The sequence below is a fragment of the Solanum verrucosum genome, unplaced genomic scaffold (genome assembly GCF_900185275.1).
Source record: "Solanum verrucosum unplaced genomic scaffold, falcon-dt-bn FXZP01000263.1, whole genome shotgun sequence".
In the NCBI taxonomy this organism is placed as follows: Eukaryota; Viridiplantae; Streptophyta; class Magnoliopsida; order Solanales; family Solanaceae; genus Solanum; species Solanum verrucosum.
In genome coordinates, this window is record NW_026020353.1 from 901,815 (window position 1) to 924,713 (window position 22,899).

Below are 22,899 nucleotides of genomic sequence, written 5' to 3' on the forward strand. Positions count from 1 at the left end.
TCTTTCACCCTTTTCAAGGATCCTTAATATTTTGTTCGTGAACAACTTCAATTCCCAAACACCATCATAACTATATTACATATGAAACTTGGATTTTAGAAGATTGCATTTTAATTTTAAAACACATAATGACTACATATTACTTATTAATATATCATATGATTATGGAACCTTTGCTCTTGATAAACACATTAGTTATATATATATATATATATATATATATATATAAATATTTAATTTTGAAAGTAATTGATAGTGTTATACTAACGAAATTTGCAACGAAGAAAATTGAGAAAAATATTTATTTGACTCTCTAATTAAAGACACTATGTATCCATGCATATAGATGATAAAACTAAACTAACCATTGTAAAATTTCAAAAGCAAATTAATGAATATGTAAAATGAAATTATGTAAACTAGGAGAAAATAGGGTTATGATTTGTAATTTTGCCTTTTCTTTTAATAAAACAAATGGTAAACTACGATTGAATAACCTCTATACTCTTGAAAATAGATTTATATAAAAATGCTATAACATCAAAATACAAGAAAAGTTCTATTCTAATAAATTTTAAAGAAAAATAATCTAACCACGCGAAGCGCGGGCCCATTTACTAGTATAATTCTAATTAGGAAAAATATTTATCGTCTAATTATGATAATAAGATGTATATCTACCGAGACAAAGAATGAAGGGAAAGTGAATCTAATGTTTTTCATTTTCAATACTTTTCTTCAATGCAAAAAAAGGAAAGAACATAAATTTCTAGGCTCCCCAAGTTATTTGAAAGTACAATTTCCTATATAAAGTTGTTGGTGTTAAGACCAACAATCACAATTTCTTAGTGATAATTTGGACATGACAACAAGGATCAGCAAGGGTCGTCAAAGGGTTGACATGGTGAAAATTAAGAATGCGAGGAACTTACAAGTTACGTTTTCTAAGCGTCGTGCTGGTCTGTTAAAAAAGGCTAGTGAACTTTGTACGCTATGTGGTGCTGAAATTGTCATTGTGGTATTTTCCCTGGGCGATAAAGGAGTTTTCTCCTTTGGTCACCCTAGCGTGAAGTCGTTGGTGGAGAGGTTCCTTGGGAGGAACCTCCCTCAACCAAATAACGATGTCCACAATCAACAAATCGTGGCTCATAGAGAAGCTGGTATTCATGAGCTCAATAACAAGCTCATGAACCTTGAGGGGGTTCTCCAAATGGAGAAAAATCGCAGAGAATACCTTCGAGAAATTAGGAAGAGATATAATGGTCTATGGTGGGAATCTCCTATGGAAGAACTTAACTTATTCCAACTTCAACACTTGAAAAAGGCATTGGAAATTCTAAAGCAAAAGGTTGAAAAAGAGGCACAAATGGTGAATAATAATGCATTCCCATTTCAGACATTGGGAGGTGCTTGGACTCCTTCTAATTGTGCTAGGTAAATTTCTTCATATGGACTCAATGTTGGTGGACCCTTTGCTAATAGGGTTGGTGGATCTACTTCTTCCATAGTTCCCAATTACTAGTGTGCGTGTGGAATTGTCGAAAGTAAAATTAAATTTTTAAATATTATATTAAGTGTCTAGGTTCATTTGTCATTTGAGGTGTTCATCATGAAATGTCCATGAGTTATGATTCAGTCGAAGTCATTACTAAGTGTTGTGTTCATCAGTTATGATTCAGTTGAAGTTAGTAATTTTAATTATATATGTTATGTTCTTAGTCCGTTGTCATGTTGATTTTATACTTTGAATTGCATGACATATAATCTTTTCTTTATCAAATATATTAAGATATTACAAACTTCTAGAAAAAAAGTGATATGCCTGTATTATCATATATCGCGCTAGAATTTATTTCTCCAATACTCTCGAGAATCTCCTCCAGATTAGCAACCCATGCAATATTAGTTACTGAAGCATCGGAAAAATTATCATTACCTGCTTCCCACCTTTGCAGATCTGCTTCTACAATTCGTAGATATTTTAATTTGTGAAAGTTCCAGCGAATGCATAAAACTGTTCGAGATTGGGTAAATTAGCCAGCAAAGTCATGACTTCCCATGGTATACAAGTACCTTTTAAGAAAAATATCCCTACAGAAAATCATGATCGGGTCAATGGATTGTAAAATCTTTAGCTCTTTTAGATTCAGAGTTCTTCAAATGACTTCCGCAGCAAAATGAGATTAATGAAGATAAAGTATGTTCAAGTTATTGAGAAGCAAAAGGTTTTTCTTCAATACCATGATTTTCTGCCTCAAGAGGATTAGATATATATAGTGGCGATCTAATATCCAAATGTCTTATCTCTGACATTTTTCTGATATATATATATATATATATTTATGTACTGGGAGCATCAACCCTGTCCATTTCTCTTCGAAGAATTTATGTTTGTAGATTTCTCAATTCTTGCAGAAACATATCTCAAATGTACAAGTTGAGGTATTACACAAGAGATATCATATTCAATTGAAAATACGTCCAATACCTTAAGCAACTTCAACTGTAAAACATCTGTTTTGGAATATCTACTAGAATTGAAATAAAGGTGTGGATTATACCATTGCTATGTCGCATACGATAATCATGTTTCTCTTCAAGTGTAGATAGAAGGATCACTCGTCGTTAATCATTTATGGATTTAGTTAGGTATAGTTGGCGAAGAAGATCATGAATTTTCAAGTTCTTATCCTTCAATTAGTCCTTCGTGTACAAGCCAAAATTAGACTTCTATCAGTTAACTCTTCTAGATACTCCTATGCCACCACTTCTAACCTTTTATTGTTTCTAATCAGCTTGGAAACATTAATCTCTTATCTTCAGGAAAACCTCGAAAGAAAGAATTGATTGAAATTGTATGGATACAGTACCAAAGAATCAATTCAGATTTTCCTCAACATTATTCGAATTATCATGCGTTGGGTCCATTTGACCAAGAAATCCAGCAACGACAACAATCGAGAGAGGTAATCCTTGACATTGTAGTACAATATGCTTCCCTAGTTCTACAAGTAGAGGAGGAAGCAAATCTATTTTTGCATGATTTTTTGGTGAAGTTCAAACTATCATCAAGATTCATAAAAGACTTTTTATGAGGTGGAAAATCAAGACAATTGACATAATCAGCAACATTAAAGAGCAAAGTGGTTAATAGAATTCAGCTTCTGTTGTAATCATTTGGAAATATTCTTTGCATTTGGTCCCATGCCTCAGTACTCCATATATCATCTTTGACAATTATAAATCTCCCACCCTTTAGACCTCTTTACACAATCTTCATTAGTTGATCATCGCTCATTTCTTGATTGCTTCCTGTAATTGTAGAGACAACTTCAAGAAGCATTTGTCTCTCATTGTATTCTTTGAAGATAGTGACCCATGCATGCTTATCAAATTGAGAACAAATATAATCATCATAAACTTTTTTGGCAAGAGTTGTCTTACCTATATTGCACATACCAAAAATTGGTACGACAACTAAATCGTCTGTTTGGGCAGTGAGGTGTTCATGTATGGCATTGAAGTCATCCTCCATCCCAACAATAGTATTTTTTACTGGTGAGGACTTATTCTGCAAATTTTCTTCCATTCTTGTTAAACTCAATCTGTGGCACTTCTTTCCCGAGAGAATCAACCTCTTTTTCCACTTTTAGCAATTTTTCCTCGAAGTATTTACAAGCCCCTTGTCATGACCCACAACTTTGTCATACCACTTGGGCATGAAATTAAAGAATAAGTGAGCTAGCCTTAGTGGGAAGAGTCTACAGTCTCAGAGAGGTTTGAAGAAGACTGTAAAATATTATAGAAGATTACTTGGAAGGCCTAGACTTGTTAGAGAATTCTAGAAAAGTGGCCTATTTGTAAATATGTAGGGGCTTGTATAGAAATTTGTTTTTGCACTTTAGCCCTTAGGTGTGAACTATAAATAGGAGGGCATTAATTTGTAACTCAATCAAGAAAAAGCAAGAAATATTACATGATCGTAACGTGAGCTTGAGCTTACAATATCGTGAAAATATCGTAAGTTGCTGAGTGCCTCACAGAGAGTTTAGTTGAAGTTTAAGTCCGTGACATCCTTCTCTATATCAGCTAAAACAATGCTCCTTAGGCTTGAATCAGCTTTATCTTCTGCTTTGTATATTACATCTCTGATCCTATTTTATATAACCTTAAGAGTTTCAATATCTTTGGCTTTCTTTGTCGTATCGTCAAGGAAAACTTGCGCAGCAAAAAGATTTTGATAGAGAGATTGAACATGTTGTGTACAGCTTCAACAAACCAAAGATCAGTTAGGTTTGAAGAGTTGTTCCAATGTATACATAAGTGAAGAAAGAGAAGCATGTTTCTATTTATTTATTGGAGTAACTAAAAGATAGAGTCTTGCAGATTTAATTTTGTCCAAATCATTTACTTTTCCATCTCTAAATTTTTATAATTGGGGGACAAAGACATAGGATACTTACCCTTTATCATTTGTTTAGTTAAAAGAGATGATGCATGAGAACACAACCAATTATAAAACAAGAAAATCTAATTGTTTCACTCAATTAATACAATACTATAGATATGAGATGCACATGTACAACCCAAGTTCTTTTCTATTTTATATAATTGTGAGACAAGGTGTAGTGCACTCATTGAGTTCATCAGCAAGGCCCTGCAGTTTAAAATGATCTTTAATCTGAATTTTGAAAAGTTCATGTAGAAAATATATGATACGTTTTCATTATAATTTACAACCTTAAATAAATATATGTGTTGAAGTTAAAAGAAAGACACTAAGGATTAGATTTGTTCGTTGACAAAATTATTTAGTACAATAATTTTGTTAGTAATATATCAAAAAAGTATATTTTGATGTTTACGTTCCATACCCTCCAAGTGAATGACAACTGTTGTAAAGAAAAGAAAGTAAAGGAGAAAGTGAACTAAAAAATAGAGCAAAAGAGAAGAAAAAGCTACTGTGGTCTTCTTTATTTCTGATGCAACTTGAAACTAAGAGTTAAATAGGCTTACAATGGAACTGAAATACTAAAATTTAGGTACCCACGAATTACTAATTAGCTATTAGTCTGGCACAATATCTAAGCTTACTAAAAGAAAGGAAACTAAGACTTGGTCAAGTATCATTGAATCACTTCTACAACCCCCGATTCAAACATGCAAACTCCAAGTTGACCTCTGAAGAACACGAGCTTTGCTTAGGGAAGTGACTTCGTGAAGATGTTTGCTATTTGCTCATTTGTAACACAAGACTTCAAAATAATTTCACCGGTAGAGACAAGACCTCAAATATAGTGATAGTAAAAAAGTTCAGTTGCACCAGTTGGTTTCTAATTAAAATCTGCAACAAGTCTCCTTAACCAAATTGCTCGACAAGCTATAGAGGTTGCTACAATATATTCAGCCTATGAAGTTGATAAGGCCACCACTTCCTGCTTCTATGAACTCCATAAAATTGCTCCAGATCCAAGATTAAACAAGAAACCATGTGGTCTCTTTCTATCATAAATGATGCATGCATAGTCACTATCAATAAAGCCAGTTAATGCAAAATTTGTTATCTTAGAATACCAAATTTCATGCTCTGTTGTCCCAGTTATATATCTCAGTACTATATTTTTAGCTCCAAGGTGAAGCTTGCTTGGATTGTGCATAAATCTCGATATGACTCTAAAAGAGAAAACAATGTATGGTCTTGTATGGGACAAGTAATTCAAACCACCAATCAGACTTCTAAAATAAGTCACATTTTCCATTTCAAAACAATCATCAGGACAAACTTCTCATTAAACTACTCTGTTGTCCCAGCTATATATCTCAGTACTCTATTTTTAGCTCCAAGGTGAAGCTTGCTTGGATTGTGCATAAATCTCGATATGAATCTAAAAGATAAAACAATGTATGGTCTTGTATGGGACAAGTAATTCAAACCACCAATCAAACTTCTAAAATAAGTCACATTTTCCATTTCAAAACCATCATCACGACAAACTTCTCATTAATATTCATCGGCATAGCAGCTGTTGGGATATATAATATTAATCACGTGTTTAGATATAGTATTTATTATAGAATAATTATTTACTTATTTTAATAGATCATATATTCGTTTATGGTGCTTGTTTACTAATATAGTAGATTATTTAGTGTATAGAGTTTAAGCTTATACACAGAGGATTAAATCATCGGTTCTTATAAGTATAAAGTTTTTTTTTGTTCACAATCTAAGATGGAAATTGGACATGCCATCGGGACGATTGTAGCACAAGATTATATGTAGTTTATCTTGATTATGGGAATGGTATAGTTCCAACTTCTTGTGCTAGTGCATTTTGTATGTATTGAACGGAACCGAGTAGAGATAGTTGCTTTAGACTGACTGACAAAAGCATATTCTCTAAACTATTAAATGTACTTATATTCTTAATCCTGATATAACTATTATGATCTGTATATCTTAATCATCGTTTTGATTTATTAAACGGTGAGATTCTAAGATGGGTCAATATTCCTGGTAGATTGGATGATGATAATATATATTGGTGAAATAATAAGTTAGTTGATGGAATCCATGTCTCGGTATAGAGATTGATGATATGCCTTTTTGAGAAGCTTAAAAGTTTTCATCGTGTCAAACCTTGCAAGTAAATTTAAGAATCCGACACATGAAATAAGTTAAGCAATGCTCTAAAGGAAATTGATCATTGAATTAAGTTCATCAGTAATTTAATTTATTGATAAGTATCTGTAATCTTAACATGGGGAATTTCAAAATATAAATAGAGGAGTGCAATTACGAATTTCTAGTGGAATGATTTATAATTTATTATGGTAAGAATAATTCAAATTAATTATTTGAAATTATTTTCATAATAGGAAGCCTCGGTAATTAATTTTGTGGTCCCTACCGTGCCCATATTTATCTAGAACTCAGAATTTATTGTAAAGGGAAAAAGGAGAAGTATGTGTCTTTCTCTATTCTAAGGAAAGGGAGAAGTATGTATCTTTGTATGTTCTAAGGCAAGGGAGAAGCATATCACTTTTTCTATTCTAAGGAAAGGAAGAAGGACATGACTTTTTCTTTTCTAAGGAAAGGGAGATGTACATGTCTTTCTATTCTAAGGAAAGACATGGTAATCCTTTTACTTGGACTAAGAAGAAATCTCTATAAATAGGGATTCTTCTAACCCTTGAAAATATAATTTTTTCCATAAAATACTTGTCCACCCAAGTACTGAAAGTGTTTGGAAGTGAACTTGGGATCACTGTAGAAGACCGTAGAACTGTGGTCTAGTTTGTGGACTAGCTTATGAATTTGCTTGAAGTTTCTAGGTTGTCAACTAGCTTGTGGATTCACTTGAAGGTATCGGCTCACACTTCAAGAGGTAATTCTGAAATTAAATTCAGAAAGTATATATGCCCTAACATGATTGTACATGTTCTAGTATAAACAATGTGTTGTCTATTATTCATGTAAGTTGTATGATTTTGGTATGCTTCCGCTGTGCATATAGTTTTCCAACAATTGGTATCAGAGCTATACTTACATCTTTATAGATAACATAAAATATATGTATGTGCAATTGTATGTATGATTCATGGTTGGTAAATATATTTTTATCGCGAACAAAAATTAAACAGATGAAACTTTAAGTTTTTTTGATTCGTTGACTAAAGTACATATGCTCTTAAATTTTGAGATGATCAAGAGGGCAAAATGTGTTGGCGACAATTTTTCACTTTCACGTGGGAATGGACATCAATAGTAAACATTTGTCCTAATGATTATTTGAACTAGTCATTTATTTTTTAAATTAATGGAACCCAAATTGAAAACTTTTCATCAGTTAAAAGAAAAGTCAAAGTTCAATGGATTTGTTTTATTTAATAAATGAAAGTACGAACTTCTGCACATGTGATTGATTTTTTTTTTGGCGGCTAGTTGCAATTTTTTTTGGTTTGTTTCTTATTAATCCATCAAATTTGCAAAGCTTGATAAGAAAGGGAATCATAGAGGTTGTTGATGAACAAATTATCATTGAACTGATTGTGAAGTTTTTTTTTTCAACTTAATAAATTTTGTTCTTGACTAATTGTTGACTCCAAACCTTGTTAAGTGGTGGTGGTAGTCACTCTTCAGGTCAATTGAATTTTTTTTTTCTTTTTTTTGTTCAATAATTTTTTTGGTTAATAAATAGTTATCACTTAAGCGATTTATTTATTTGAAATCGTTGAAAATTCTTTAGACTTTATACATGTGATAATATATTTTGTAATAGATGAATTGAGAATTATGATTAATAAATATGATTCACTAAAATGATCTATGTATTTGACTCATTAGAACATCCTCAATTCATCAAGTATAAGTGAATATTAGTGGTAAATATTTATTTACGTAAATGTTGATTTACCTTAAAATACTAGTAATGCTTAATTAATTCATGAGAAGAGATATCGAGGTTTTTAGTCAAAAGAGAGAAACATAATATCTTGGATTCTAAAGTGTATTAATTTAGAGAATAATTTATTATAAGAAGGTATTGAGTGCCTCAGCCAAAGGAATGACACAACATATGTTTCATGCTCATGAGATAATTATGAAAAGAGAATGAAAATCTGAATCATGTTATTTTAATTTTTAACTATGGTCTAAAATGACTGTTTTACAAATTTGGTCATATTTTAGGTGGTCATGAATTTTCTGATCTCTGATTAACTTGAAATTTGATGGTTCCATCGAAAATTATTTAGATGGGTTTTAGGTAGTTTGTCAGATTAAAATTTGATCTGAATATGATGAAGTCATATTGTTTTAATTCCTAAAGATACTTAAACCACTTGAATTTGAATTTGGTCATAGCTTTGGAAATATTTTTTATAGACTCCAATTGACCTGAAATTTGGTAAGTTCATTGGTGATGGACTAGTAAGAAATACTCATTGCTATGTGGTTATAGTTTTGAGGCCCTTAAAATGATTTTTAAGTCACTCTTTGGAATTAAAATGTGATAATATAATCCTTTATATCAGTTTTATGTATGTTAAATGTGGTACATGATTACACATGATGAGTTAACATGAATTGATATATGATAAGGATATGGATCTGATTATTTTTCTTAAATCGTTTCAATCTGAATTTGATCATAACTTTGGAGATTAATATTATTTTTAAACTCTAATTGATCTGAAATTCAGTAGGTTCATTAGAAATAGTCAAATTAAAAATATTCATAGTTATGAAGTGATTTGGCAATTTGAGGTCGTTTAGATGAAGTTATTTTTTTTTATATATTTTTGTATCTTGAAAATTAATTTAAATGAAAATTACTCGACTATGATACAGAGGTGATAGAGTTTCTTCTCTATGGTCTTCATGACTAAATTTTAGTGAAGTATTAAGTTCATGTGTTGGCTTAGACCTTCCTCCATAACGGATGAAATTAATACAAGTTAATAAAATTTAATCTCTAATTTTGATTATCTGTATTGACTCTCCTAAACTGAGTAATATTTGATTGGATCAATGGATCTAGGGATAATGATTTTCACTTGACTTAAACTAACAGTAGACTCTCCATCTGAGTTAGGTCTGTATAAGTTTATGGAATGAATAATCGATCATTGTACATGTGTATTGCATGAGTAGTTCTGCAATCCCATCGATTGGCTATTCGAGATGCATGGATATATATGTATAAATGAGCCCTAAATTTTGTTATTTAGGATTATTCGAAATATTATGATCTATTTAAAGTATTATATCTCATATTCTCAATAGACTTTACACACCCACTTAGTACTACTTAAGGTTTTTTTTTTGGTAGAGATAAAGATATTAATTCAAAGAATGCATTGTACATGTACCTTATGTTAGAAGGAATTATTTTCAGTTTCTAACTAGATAAGAGATGAGTATTTAATATTTTTTGTTGTAACTCTCCTATCATTGAGTTTGATGAATATTTTATTTCTTGTGGTATATTGATGCGTGATTCTTTTATTAGTATTATTTCTCATGAATTGAATTATATTAATCTGTCTCATAAGGAAAAATATCTTTTAAATTGAATGAAACTTATCTGTACATTAGTGTCTAAGTCATTTATTCTGAATAGAATTTTGAGGTTGGTTAATGGATGAACATAACGGTTCATTGAAAGTGAAGTCACTACCAACATATGAGTCTTGTTTACAAGGAAAAATGACTAAGAGACCTTTCCTCTTAGAAAAGGAAAAAGAGGTAGTGATAAGTTATAATTAATCTATTCTGATTTGTGTAATAAATGAGCATTTGGGCAAGCGGTGAATTTGAGTATTTTGAGTTTTCAAGAAGGTTACTCATGATATGGATATATTTTTTGATGTTTTGTAAGTCTAAATGTCTTGATAAACTCAAAATATTTAAGACACATGAAAATAGCATCATGAAAAATATATAAAGTCACTGCAATCTAATTGTAGTGACGTAAATCTCTCTGCAGAGCTCATAAGTCACTTATCTTATAAAATAATTGCATTTCAATTGTCTACAGCAGACACTCTACAATAGATTGTTGTAGAAGAGAAAAGAAGTAGACTCTTATGAAGATGATAAGATTAATTATTGATTTATTATTAGTTATTTTTTTTCTTTTGGGATAGGTTCTAATAACTACATATCACATTCTGAATTCAATTTCTTTCAAATCAGTACCTTGAACAACTATAGAACTAGTTGGATTTGACGTAAGTCTAATCTGTGACATGTTCAGATATAGGATTGTTCAGCATATGTGCCGAGTGGGAGAATAAGAAAATTGGGATTAAGAACAGAATGTGTGTGTTAATTAGATATCCTAAAGAATGAAAGAAGGTTTATTATAGTGTCGTTAAGAAAATAAGACAATTGTTAACACAACTGTCTGATTTCTAGAGGATTATTTAGTAAACCATGTTCCTAGAAGTAAACTAGTTTTACAGGAATTGAACAAAGAAATAACATATGAGTTAGTTGTAAATTCAGACACTCAAGAACATCTAACTGGTATGTCAGAATTGACGTTCCATTGCATTTACATAGTGGGAGAAACGTTATTAGACATAACAATACTACTACCTCAAGTAGTGAAAGTGATGTTGGACAAATTAAAGAACACTACATGAAAAGTAGTTAATATTTCATTACCAAAAGGTTTTGAGGAAAATATTAAGACTCAAGAACATGAAAGTGTGACTATTGTAGTAATACTTAGTCGTAGTGGGAGAATCATAACAAAGATTGATTGATTTTGTATATTTAAGAGAACTTTCATGATAAACCTCTGAAGATCTAATACAAAAACGATAAGTTACGACTCAACATTACTAGACGAAGTTGCATAAGAAAATAACTTAGTAAGATCCTTTTGATAAGAACTATAAAAGGAATATTTGTGATAGTTGTAAATGCATTGTTAACAGTCTAAGTGGGAGATTGTTAGGGTATATACTATTAATCATGTGTTTAAAAATAGTATTCTAATAATTTTCAAGATTAAATATCTTAGTGGGAGATTGTTAGGTTATATACTATTAACCATGCATTTAGATATAGTACATTATAACAATCATGATAGTTAAAAGTCTAAGTGGGAGATTGTTGGGATATATACTATTAACCACGTGTTTAGATATAGTATTTATTATAGAATAATTATTTATTTATTTTAATAGATCATATATTCGTTTATGGTGCTTGTTTACTTATATAGTAGATGATTTAGTGTATAGAGTTTAAGCGTATACACAAATGATTAAATCATCGGTTCTTAAAAGTATAAAGTTTTTGTTGTTCACAATCTAAGATGGAAATTGGACATGCCATCGGGACGATTGTAGCACAAGATTATATGTAGTTTATTTTGATTATGGGAATGGTATAGTTCCAACTTCTTGTGCTAGTGCATTTTGTATGTATTGAACAGGACCGAGTAGAGATAGTTGCTTTAGACTGACTGACAAAAGCATATTCTCTAAACTATTAAATGTACTTATAGTCTTAATCCTGATATAACTATTATGATCTGTTTATGTTAATCATCGTTTTGATTTATTAAACGGTGAGATTCTAAGATGGGTCAATATTCCTGGTAGATTGGATGATGATAATATATATTGGTGAAATAATAAGTTAGTTGATGGAATCCATGTCTCGGTATAGAGATTGATGATATGCCTTTTTGAGAAGCTTAAAAGTTTTCATCGTGTCAAACCTTGCAAGTGGATTTAAGAATCCGACACATGAAATAAGTTAAGCAATGCTCTGAAGGAAATTGATCATTGAATTAAGTTCATCAGTAATTTAATTTATTGATTAGTATCTATAATCTTAACATGGGGAATTTCAAAATGTAAATAGAGGAGTGCAATTACGAATTTCTAGTGGAATGATTTGTAATTTATTATGGTAAGAATAATTCAAATTAATTATTTGAAATTATTTTCATAATAGGAAGCCTCGGTAATTAATTTTGTGGTCCCTACCGTGCCCATATTTATCTAGAACTCAGAATTTATTGTAAAGGGAAAAAGGAGAAGTATGTGTCTTTCTCTATTCTAAGGAAAGGGAGAAGTATGTATCTTTGTATGTTCTAAGGCAAGGGAGAAGTATATCACTTTTTCTATTCTAAGGAAAGGAAGAAGGACATGACGTTTTCTTTTCTAAGGAAAGGGAGATGTACATGTCTTTCTATTCTAAGGAAAGACATGGTATTCCTTTTACTTGGATTAAGAAGAAATCTCTATAAATAGGGATTCTTCTAACCCTTGAAAATATAATTTTTTCCATAAAATACTTGTCCACCCAAGTATTTAGAGGGTTTGGAAGTGAACTTGGGATTACTGTAGAAGACCGTAGAACTGTGGTATAGTTTGTGGACTAGCTTATGAATTTGCTTGAAGTTTCTAGGTTGTCAACTAGCTTGTTGATTCACTTGAAGGTATCGGCTCATGCTTCAAGAGGTAATTCTGAAATTAAATTCAGAAAGTTTATATGCCCTAACATGATTGTACTTGTTCTAGTATAAACAATGTGTTGTCTATTATTCATGTAAGTTGTATGATTTTGGTATGCTTCCGCTGTGCATATAGTTTTCCAACTACAGCAACTTTAAAATTTACTATAGTAAACTTTTTCAAAAAAATTGTTGCTTATTTTTTTTGTTAAAGAAATATGCCTTCAATTTCCTGTTTCACCTCAAGACCAAGAAAATAATGCTACAGACCCAAATCAGACATCTCAAATTTTTTATCATGCAGTTCTTAAATTCAGTGACGATAGATTCTCTCGAACCTATACATATTATCGTCAACGTAAATACATACTACCAAAAAATCATTTTTACCTTCTTGTTTTACATAAAGAGTAGGCTCATTGTTACTTCTTTCAAAACCATTCTCATGGAAATATGAATCAATATTAAAGTACCATGTCTGTGACGCTTGCTTTAAGACATAAAATGCCTTTTTAAAACTTGTAGACCTTATCTTCTTTGCTATTAACTACAAACCTTTAGGCTGTGAGACATAGACCTCTTCTCTCAAACCACTATTTTAAAAGGAAAATTTATCATCGAATTGGTGCAACAACCAATTAAAATTAGTAGCCAAGGCTAAAAAAGTTTTCACAGTTTTAAATAAGGCAATAGGAGAAAATCTTTCTTCAAAGTTAGTACCTTGTTGTTGGGAATAACCTTTTGCGATGAGCCTTGCCTTGTGTTTTTTGATGCTGCCATCAACATATACTTTTAAACAACCATTTGAGACCAATAGCTTTCTTTCCTTCCGGCAAATTTACCAAGCCCCATGTCTGATTCTTTTGAATAGACAACAACTCCTCTTCCATAGCTTTGCACCATTTATCCCCTCTATTCAACATCTTCTAAGTAAATATGATCTGAAAGAAGTAAAGCAAAAGTACAAGATGGATTGTCAACATATGTGGGATTTTGTTTTTTATCCCTTGTTGATCTTCTTAATGCAGTTGTCTTAGCTGATGGTTCTTTCAATGTTGAAGATGTTGCTGGTGCAATTGATGAGACACTCGATAGACTTGTCAAAACAGGATATGCTCCATACTCTTGATGAACAATATTGTCAGAAGGTAGAAATTAAATATTTGAACTTCCATTTCTTGAATTAAAGTTCCAACTTGCATCTTCATTGAACACAACATTTTTATTTACCATTTTCTCACTCACTTGATTATATAACTTGTAGGTTTTGGATTGTGTTCTATATCCAATAAAGATATATTTTTCACATCTGAGAAAATCCTTTAACAATTCCACTGATGCTAATCTTGAAGCAAACTAGATCATAAAATATTCCTTTACATAAATCAGGCACAACTTTTCATGAAAACATCTTTCATAGATTCAAGCTTCTTTATAAATTCATGTCTTTTAGGATTGATAATCAAGAATAATGCCTGGGTTCATGTGAAATCAATAGTAAAATATGTAATTGATTCAAAATTCATAATAAGATTAAAATAATACAATTGAATCAACACAATTTGAACCTATGAATAATTGAATGAAAACCTAATCAATTTTGGTGAAATTGAACTTGGAGAATTGAGAAGTTCTTGGGGCTCAATGGATGAATGAAACCAATTGATGAAGCCCTACATTCCTTGAGGATCAAAGCCCAAATAAATGGAGGAATTGGAGACTTGAAGCTTGAAACCCTAGGTGTTCTTCATTGATCTTAAGAGAATTTGGAAAGGATAAGTGTGGATATGACTGGGGATTTGAGTGAATGTGAGAGTTGGGGTAATTATAGGGGTACAATGGTAGTTATAGGACTTAAAATTAGGATCAAAACAACATAGTATAGGTATTAAATTCAAAGGAAAAGAGACAAATACCCTTAAGAAATAACTGTCAGAGAACCGTACAGTTTGGACTAACGGACCGTAGAAATTCCTTTGGACCATACTGGTAAACCGTAGGTCGAGTTACTAGGGCCCAAAATTGGACAGCTTTCTACGACACCCTTCTACGGACCGTTTAAATTACTACGGTCCATAGACCTCATCCATAGATATCAACTGTAACCTCAAAATCTTTCTAAGTCTGGTACGAAACCCATCTACGATTTGTTGAACATCCTACGATCCATCTTGTCCATTCGTTTGTCAAACTTCAGAAACTTGAATTTCTCAAATATCAACCTCATTCCTATGAGTTCCATCTACGACCCGTAGAAACTTCTACGAACTGTAGACTAGTCTCGTAGGATTCAACCAGTAGCCATAAATAAGAAAATTTTCCTTTCGTGTTGACTTTCCAATTTTTGAGGTGTTACACCATCGACAATGCTTGTCGGTAATATGACTTACAATATTCTTTTTTCAAACAAATCATTATTTCTTGTGGAACCAAAGGTATTTGGAAGTACATATTATGTTCAAGATGTACGACCATCTGTTTCTAAGATGGACCCTATGGCATTGAAGTGTGTTTTCTTGGGTTATTCTCGTCTTCAAAAGGTGTAACAATATTATTATACTCAACTTTTAAAATATATGGTGTCAAATGATATGATATTTTCAGAGATTACACCATTTTTCTGTACTCCACCTAAAACCACAAGTCAGGGGGAGGAAGATGAGTGGTTAGTTTATCAGGTTTCTCGTGTTGTGGAATCAAGTGATGTTATTCTTCAATCTCCTAGTGACTCTATGCACATGTTCCAACAAGACTGCCAAATTTTCAAGTTTATTCGAGGAGATGAGAGACTGATGATACATGCCCTGCACCAACTCATCCTCCAGAAAATCTTAACCTCTCTATTGCTCCTTATAAAGCTAATATAACGATTTGCAAATCCACATATACTAATACTAATTTTTTTCCCAATGATCGATTATCTCCTATATCTAGATCCTTGATTGCATCTCTAGACTGTATTTCTGTACCCAAATCAGTGAAGGAGACTTTGCATCATCCTGGATGGTCAAATGTGATGCTTAAGGAAATATATGCATTAGATGAAAATCACACATGAGATTTGGTGGATTTACCCAATGTGAAGAAACCAGTAGGATGTAAGTGGGTGTTCACAGTTAAGGTTAAGGCCAGGCTTGTAGCTAAAGGATATGCTCAGACTTACAGGGTGGAATATTTAGATAATTTTTCTCCGATTGCCAAACTCACTTATGTACTCTTGTTCCTTTCTCTAGTTTCTTTTGGGAATTGGCCTTTACATCAGTTGGATATCAAGAATGCATTTCTTCATAGTGATCTTCAAGAGAAAGTGTATATGGAGCAACCATCCATTTTTTTTTCTCTTGAAGAGTATAGGAAAATGTGTCATTTGAAAAAGTCTGTGTATGGCTTGAAGTAGAGTCCACAAGCTTGGTTTGGTAAGTTCAGTGAGGTAGTTTAAGAGTTTGGACTGAAAATGAGTAAATGTGATCACTTTGTCTTCTACCAACAATATGAAGTTGACACTATCCTTTTTGTTGTATATGTTGATGACATTGTCATCAGAAGAGGTGATTCTGCGGGGATCTCTTCCCTTAAGTCTTGCTTGCATGCTCAGCTTCATTCGAATGACTTCGGCCAGTTGAAATATTTTTGGGAGTAGAAGTAAATAAAATCAAGAAGGGAATTCTTCTTCTATCTTAGATAAAGTATACTCTTGACCTACTTGTAGAAACTGGAAAATTGGTAACCAAACCTTGTAGTACTCTAGTGGTTCCCAATGTTCATCTTATGAAAGATGATGGCGGCCTTTTAATAATCCAGAGAGGTATAAGAGGATAGTTAGGAAGTTAAACTACCTCATAATGACTCATTCAGATATTGCCTTTGCCGTGCTGTAAGTCAGTTTATGCTTACACCTACGGTCAAATATTGGGCAACTTTGGAACAGATTCAATGTTACTTGAAAGGAGCTCGTGGACTTGGCATATTCTATTGAAGTCACAACTATACTTGTATTAAGTGTTTTGTAAATGCTGATTGGGTTGGTTCCAAAATTCACAAAAGATCCACTTCATGACATTGTATCTTTGTTGGAGGAAACTTGGTAGCATTGAGAGTAAGAAGCAAAGTTTTGTATCTTGATCTAGTGCTGAATTTGAGTACAAAGCTATGTCATAGTCTACGTGTGAAATTATGTAATTTTATCATCTTTTAACTGAAATGGGGTTGAAGCATCATACGCCAACAAAATATTAGTGTGATAATCAAGTTGGTCTTCATGTTACCTTAAACTCAGTGTATCATGAAAGAACTAAACATATTGAAGTTAATTTCACTTAATTGATGAGAAGATTCAAGAAAACATGATTTCTACTAGCTATATGAAGACAAGAGAGCAACTAGCTGATTTTCTTACAAAGGTGGTTAATTGAACTCGAGTCGATTACCTTTGCAACAAGTTGAGAATGATTAATATACATGCACCAACTTGAGTAAGAGTGTTACAAAATATATATAGACATCATATTAGTAGCGTGCATAGGCATAATTTTAGCTAGTAGATCTGTAGGAATCTCGCATAATTAGCTAGTAGATTGGTAGGAATCCCTTTTTATTTTCTTTCCTAAATTAGCACCTAATGTATTGTATTTAATTATTTATATGTTGCTTACCTATTGGAATAAGACATCAACTCCTATTTTGATTACATCTATTATGGGAAGAGTGAACAAAACATGATTAGACAAGCAACAATAGGCAAATGAGATTGGGTGATCTTAAATTCCTGTTCATCACGACTTCTTCAGCTTTGCCCTTTTTATCTCCATTTTGTAGCTTCTTTTGATCTTAAATCCCTATTCATCTCAAACTTCTTCAAATGCATGTGCAATGACTCCTTTTGGCATAAACATCATTATAAATCATGGAAACAAGTCTGGCTGTAATTCATGCTTAAAGGTTCAACAAATTGGAAAAATGCCAACTTATTAAAAGTCTTCTACACACTCATGTTACTGCATTAAGACCACATGAAAGAATTTTGTATAGGCACTTCATTCCATAGTGACTCTAACTTTCCTCAGATGTGGAATTAAGATTCGAAGTTTGTGTTCCGGATTCTACTTGTTTTAAGCTACTAAGTTCTCAATTAACAAGTTATACTTATTAAACGGATTTCTTTAGAAAAATATAAAGTTTAGACAAAAGTTACTGAATTTGACTGACACTCTACAAAAATCTAGCTCCAACCCCGGCTTTCAACACGACATTTCTAAATCAAAACAAGTATATTCAGTTACTCTTCACATCTTTAGGGATCTCTAGAGCACTAAAATTTTATAATCAATATTACAGAACACATATTGACAATTATAATTAATAAGAATATAATTAATTTTCTTACCTTATCAGTGTTTTTACATAACCAAACCAAATAAAACCCTTCTGATATTAAGTTGTGGTTGCTCATTATCACTTTTTTTTTTGGTGATAACTGTGAATTATTATTACCAGTAACCAACAATATGTCATAACTTCAAGAGCAACTAACCTCATGACCACCTCCCAGGAAGGGTGCCACTATTGGGAAAGGCAAGCACAAAATAAATGTGCACGACAGGGTAATAGCGGAAGAAATCCAAGTCAAAACTTTCCCTTTATATTTGAACCAATAGAAGACAAAATAATGCAAGAAAAACACTGTTTGGGGCAGCAAACAAATCAACCAAGCAAGCAAAAAAAATAAAATCAACACATAAGACACCAAATTTCACATGGAAAACCTCTTTGGTGTGAAGTGTAAAACCCACAAGGCCAAAGCTCCACTAAAATCAAGAAGGGTTACAAAAGTGTTCTCCAAAATGGCCACCAATAAAGTGCCAAACAATTATCAATGCAATTACAAGATAGCACCAAAAACTAGAGAAATAAAAGGAGTAAAATCACTCAATACGCAGCTACTGTTCACGAGAAAAAATATGGATCTTTAGGACTCCAAATCATCCCCACTCAGTTCCAATAAAATATTAGGTTGAAAGGAACAAGCTCTCCAAAAATCAGCTCTATTGGACAAGAAACGAAGCGGGAATCGCGATTTGAAATTTGCTGCTAGGACTTGTGCGAAAATCTGCTCTTCTCTCTATATGGTTGCTGATCAAACTCTTGTGATTCTTCAAAATAAGACCTAAAGAAATTCTTACATATGGACCATAATATTGTGCTTATGGGCAAAGTGGGCTAATCCAAATTTGGCTTAAATTTATCCATAAAGGAAAGGCAGAAGACCCAAAACCTTGAAATTATATTTATCCACATAGGAAGGAAAAAAGACCCAAAACCTTGAAATTATATTTATCCACATAGGAAGAGAAAAAGACCCAAAACCCAACAATTACTCCCCCTACCGACTATGTGGAGGAAACCTCTATCCCGACGATCATGCAACATTCTTCAAACTTCCCTCTTGGCAAAGCTTTAGTCATCATGTAGGAACCATTATCATTGGTATGAATTTTTTTAAGTTCAAGCAACTTAGAATCCAACACATCTCAAATCAAATGATACCTCACATCAATGTATTTAGACCAACCAAGAAATGTGGAATTTTTACCAAGGTGAATAGTACTTTGATTGTCGCAATAAAACACATACCTCTCTTGAGCACAACCAACTTCCCTAAAAAATCTCTTCATCCAGATCAACTCTTTGCAAGATTCAATAGCTGCAATAAGCTCAGCCTTTGTATTAGATGAAACAACACATTTTTTCAATCGAGATTGCCAAGACACAGCCCCCCCTGCAAAAGTAACCAAGTAGCATGAAGTAGACTTACGAGTATCAGCATTACCAACCATGTATGAATCCGTGTAACAACAAAGAATAGGTTCCCATGTACCAAAACACAAAATCAGACTAGAAGTGCCACAAAGATATCTCATTATCAACTTTACAACATTCCATTGCTCTCTTCCCAGATTAGAAAGAAAACGGCTAACAATACCAACGACATGAGCAATATCAGGTCTTGTACACACCATTGCATACATCAAACTACCAAGAGTTGAAGCATAAGGAACTTTCTTCATGTCTTCCTTCTCACAATCACCGGAAGGACAATGCTTTGTACTCAATTTGAAGTGTGGTTCTCTTGTGACAACCAAAATTTCTTGGCCTCTCAATCACAAACAATCTGCATGCCAAGAATTTACCTTGCTGGTACCAAGTCTTTCATACAAAAAGACTTATTCAAATCTTGCTTCAACTTTTTAATCCTGCAAGCATTATGACCAGCAACAATCAGGTCATCAACATAAACAAAAATGATGATAAAGTCAATACTAGAGAATTTTTGCCCAAAAACACAATTTTGTGAAGAAGTCTCCTTGAAGCCTTGCTGACTCATAAAAAAACCAAACTTCCTGTACCATTGCCTGGGAGCTTGTTTTAGACCATACAAGCTCTTCTTCGATTTGCAAACATAATTCTCTTTTCCCTTGACTTCAAAGCCTTTCGGCTGTTCCATATAAATTTCTTCATCTAAGTCACCTTGGAGAAAAGCAGTTCTAACATCCATTTGTTCAACCTCTAAGTCTAGACTTGCAGCCAAGCGTAGAACAACACATATGGATAAGATCTTCACAACTGGAGATAATATCTCATCAAAATCAATTCCCCTATTCTGGTTAAAACCTTTCACAACAAATCTAGCCTTGTACCGTGGAACTGGGCTACCAACTTCATTATTTCACCCTAAAACTTGTCAGGCCCCGAACCTACACCGTGGACGTGGCCGGCAATCGAGAATCATTGCTGGCTCCAAGAGAACCCTTAGCCTAACTTACTTACTCAGCGGAAGACTTAGACATAAGAAAAAGAATCCAAATACAATATAACTCAACATGTCTCAAACTGAACTCATAATGTTTTAAAAATAAACATATAACTTAGCCAAAATGGCAACTCAAATCTGAACTTAAGCCACTAACAAAATGATGACGAATGAACTAACATCTGACTGACTATCTATGAAGCCTCTAAAACAACTGAGATGGATGTCGGGACAGGCCCACAACATCCTAATGAGCTAAAATAATAAAGTAATGAAAAAGGGGGACCCTCCAGAATGCAAGGAGGCTCACCAACAACTCTGAAGCTCAACTGGATCAACGATGTACTAGATTCTGATCCTGGTTACCTGCGTCTGCATCATAATAAGATGCAAGCCAACTGGCATCAGAACATTAAATGTACGAGTATGCGAGTTGGAATGCTAAACATAACTTAAGCTTGAAAAGGATCTGAAAGAAACACTTACCTTGGCTTTACTCAACTCCTGAATAACTTAACTCAACTTACCGAACTCATTTCAGTATAAAGCAGTTTAAAAACAAGTGCAACATAAAGAAAAGCTGATTAAAACATGATATCAACTCTGTGTGTTTGAAATACAATAATAACTCTGTATGTATGCAAATATACAATATGAATTCTATTTGTATATGAAAATAGAAATATTTCAGATGTATATAAAAATATAAAATATTATTGTGAGAGTTTCTCTAACCGACAACCATCACTTAAGAGCTATAGTGATGATACATCGTTTCTTGGCCCCACGCTGCCAGGGCCATCCTGTACCTTCCCGGGGTATAGAACCTGAACTACTAAGTGGATCCACTAGTCTATGCTAAAAAACATTAAAGGATTCATCCAAAAAGTATGACCCTTTTCTACCCAGATGGCTACATGGTTTATGGGGGCTGTGGGTTCTTTGAACGCTCCCCCATATCGGTGCTCAATACTACTCCCAAAATATGATACTAGATCTTTATGTTTAAAAACATACTTTTTCTGTGATTTGAGATTAGTTCTCAAAAACTTAGCTCAAAGGCTATCTTGGAAATCAAAGTTTCCCCTCTTGCTTAATTATGAAAGCATTTACTCTTTTTTGAAAACTAGCCCGGAGGCTCTTTGGAAATCGAGGTTTCCTTTCTTGTTCAAATGTGAAAACATTTTAAACTCTTTGGGAATACATAGTCCCCATATACTTTTGAAGAAATGAACTTCAAGCTTTACTCTTTACTGGACTCAAAACTTAAGTCTTAAAACAAAGTTAAAACATTTGCAAAAAGCTTTTGAGAAACTTTAAGAACTTCTCTAGACTTTGATATTAACTACTCTTGACTTGACTCTTAACTGGTCCTTGAATTGAATTATAGATTCAAGGATTTTGACTTGTGATAGGAAGGATCACATGATGTTTAGGAATGATCTTAAATAGCTAAACATGAGAAAAGTCACGAAATCACCGTCTTGGAACAACTCCGCGACGCGGAGATGTTTCTAAATGAATGGTCGCGAAATTTAATTTTGAGACAGAGGAGTCCGCGTCCTAACTGCTGCGTGGAGAAACTTTTTGGTCACTGGGGGAGCAAGTCCATGACGCGGACTTGCATGCCAGATCACACTCGACTTTTTCCATTTCTGTTTTACAGCCCCAATTCGCCTAAACTTGACTATTGATCTCAAATTCATTTTAGATTCCGATACCCAGCATATGTACTGAAGAACCTAACTCAAAACAACTCTAAAACTTAACGTAAAGATCTCCGAAACTCCTCAATTCATCCCAATTCAGGAATACATGTCAAGAACATCAACTTTCAAACTCTTTTAGGACGAATTTCGCTGAACTAAACATGTTTGGCACGTGAGTGAATGAAACCAATGCTATGATAGACTCACATACCTTGTAGGGATCACCCCTGACGAAATCGACAAGCTAAACTCGACGAACTTGACGATTTCCTTGCTTCTCCTTCTCTTTTCTCCTCTTCTTTCCTCTTCTCTAAAACCCTATCTCTTTTCCAAAAGTGTAAAACTGACCAAGTTCAGTTTAGACCCTTAATTAATTCACTAAAAAGAATTTAATTAATTGGAT

General features: G+C 32.9%; 1 protein-coding gene and 1 pseudogene across 1 annotated transcript; one reads left to right on the top strand and one right to left on the bottom strand.

Moving 5' to 3' along the window:
• The first annotated feature begins 862 nt into the window (after window positions 1–862).
• On the top strand, window positions 863–1,438 carry LOC125837581 (agamous-like MADS-box protein AGL62). Its single transcript, XM_049516675.1, has one exon. It carries the CDS (start codon window positions 863–865, stop codon window positions 1,436–1,438), a length of 576 nt encoding a protein of 191 aa, XP_049372632.1.
• Window positions 1,439–2,625: 1,187 nt separating this feature from the next.
• On the bottom strand, window positions 2,626–20,044 carry LOC125837602 (putative late blight resistance protein homolog R1A-10; annotated as a pseudogene).
• Window positions 20,045–22,899: the final 2,855 nt, after the last annotated feature.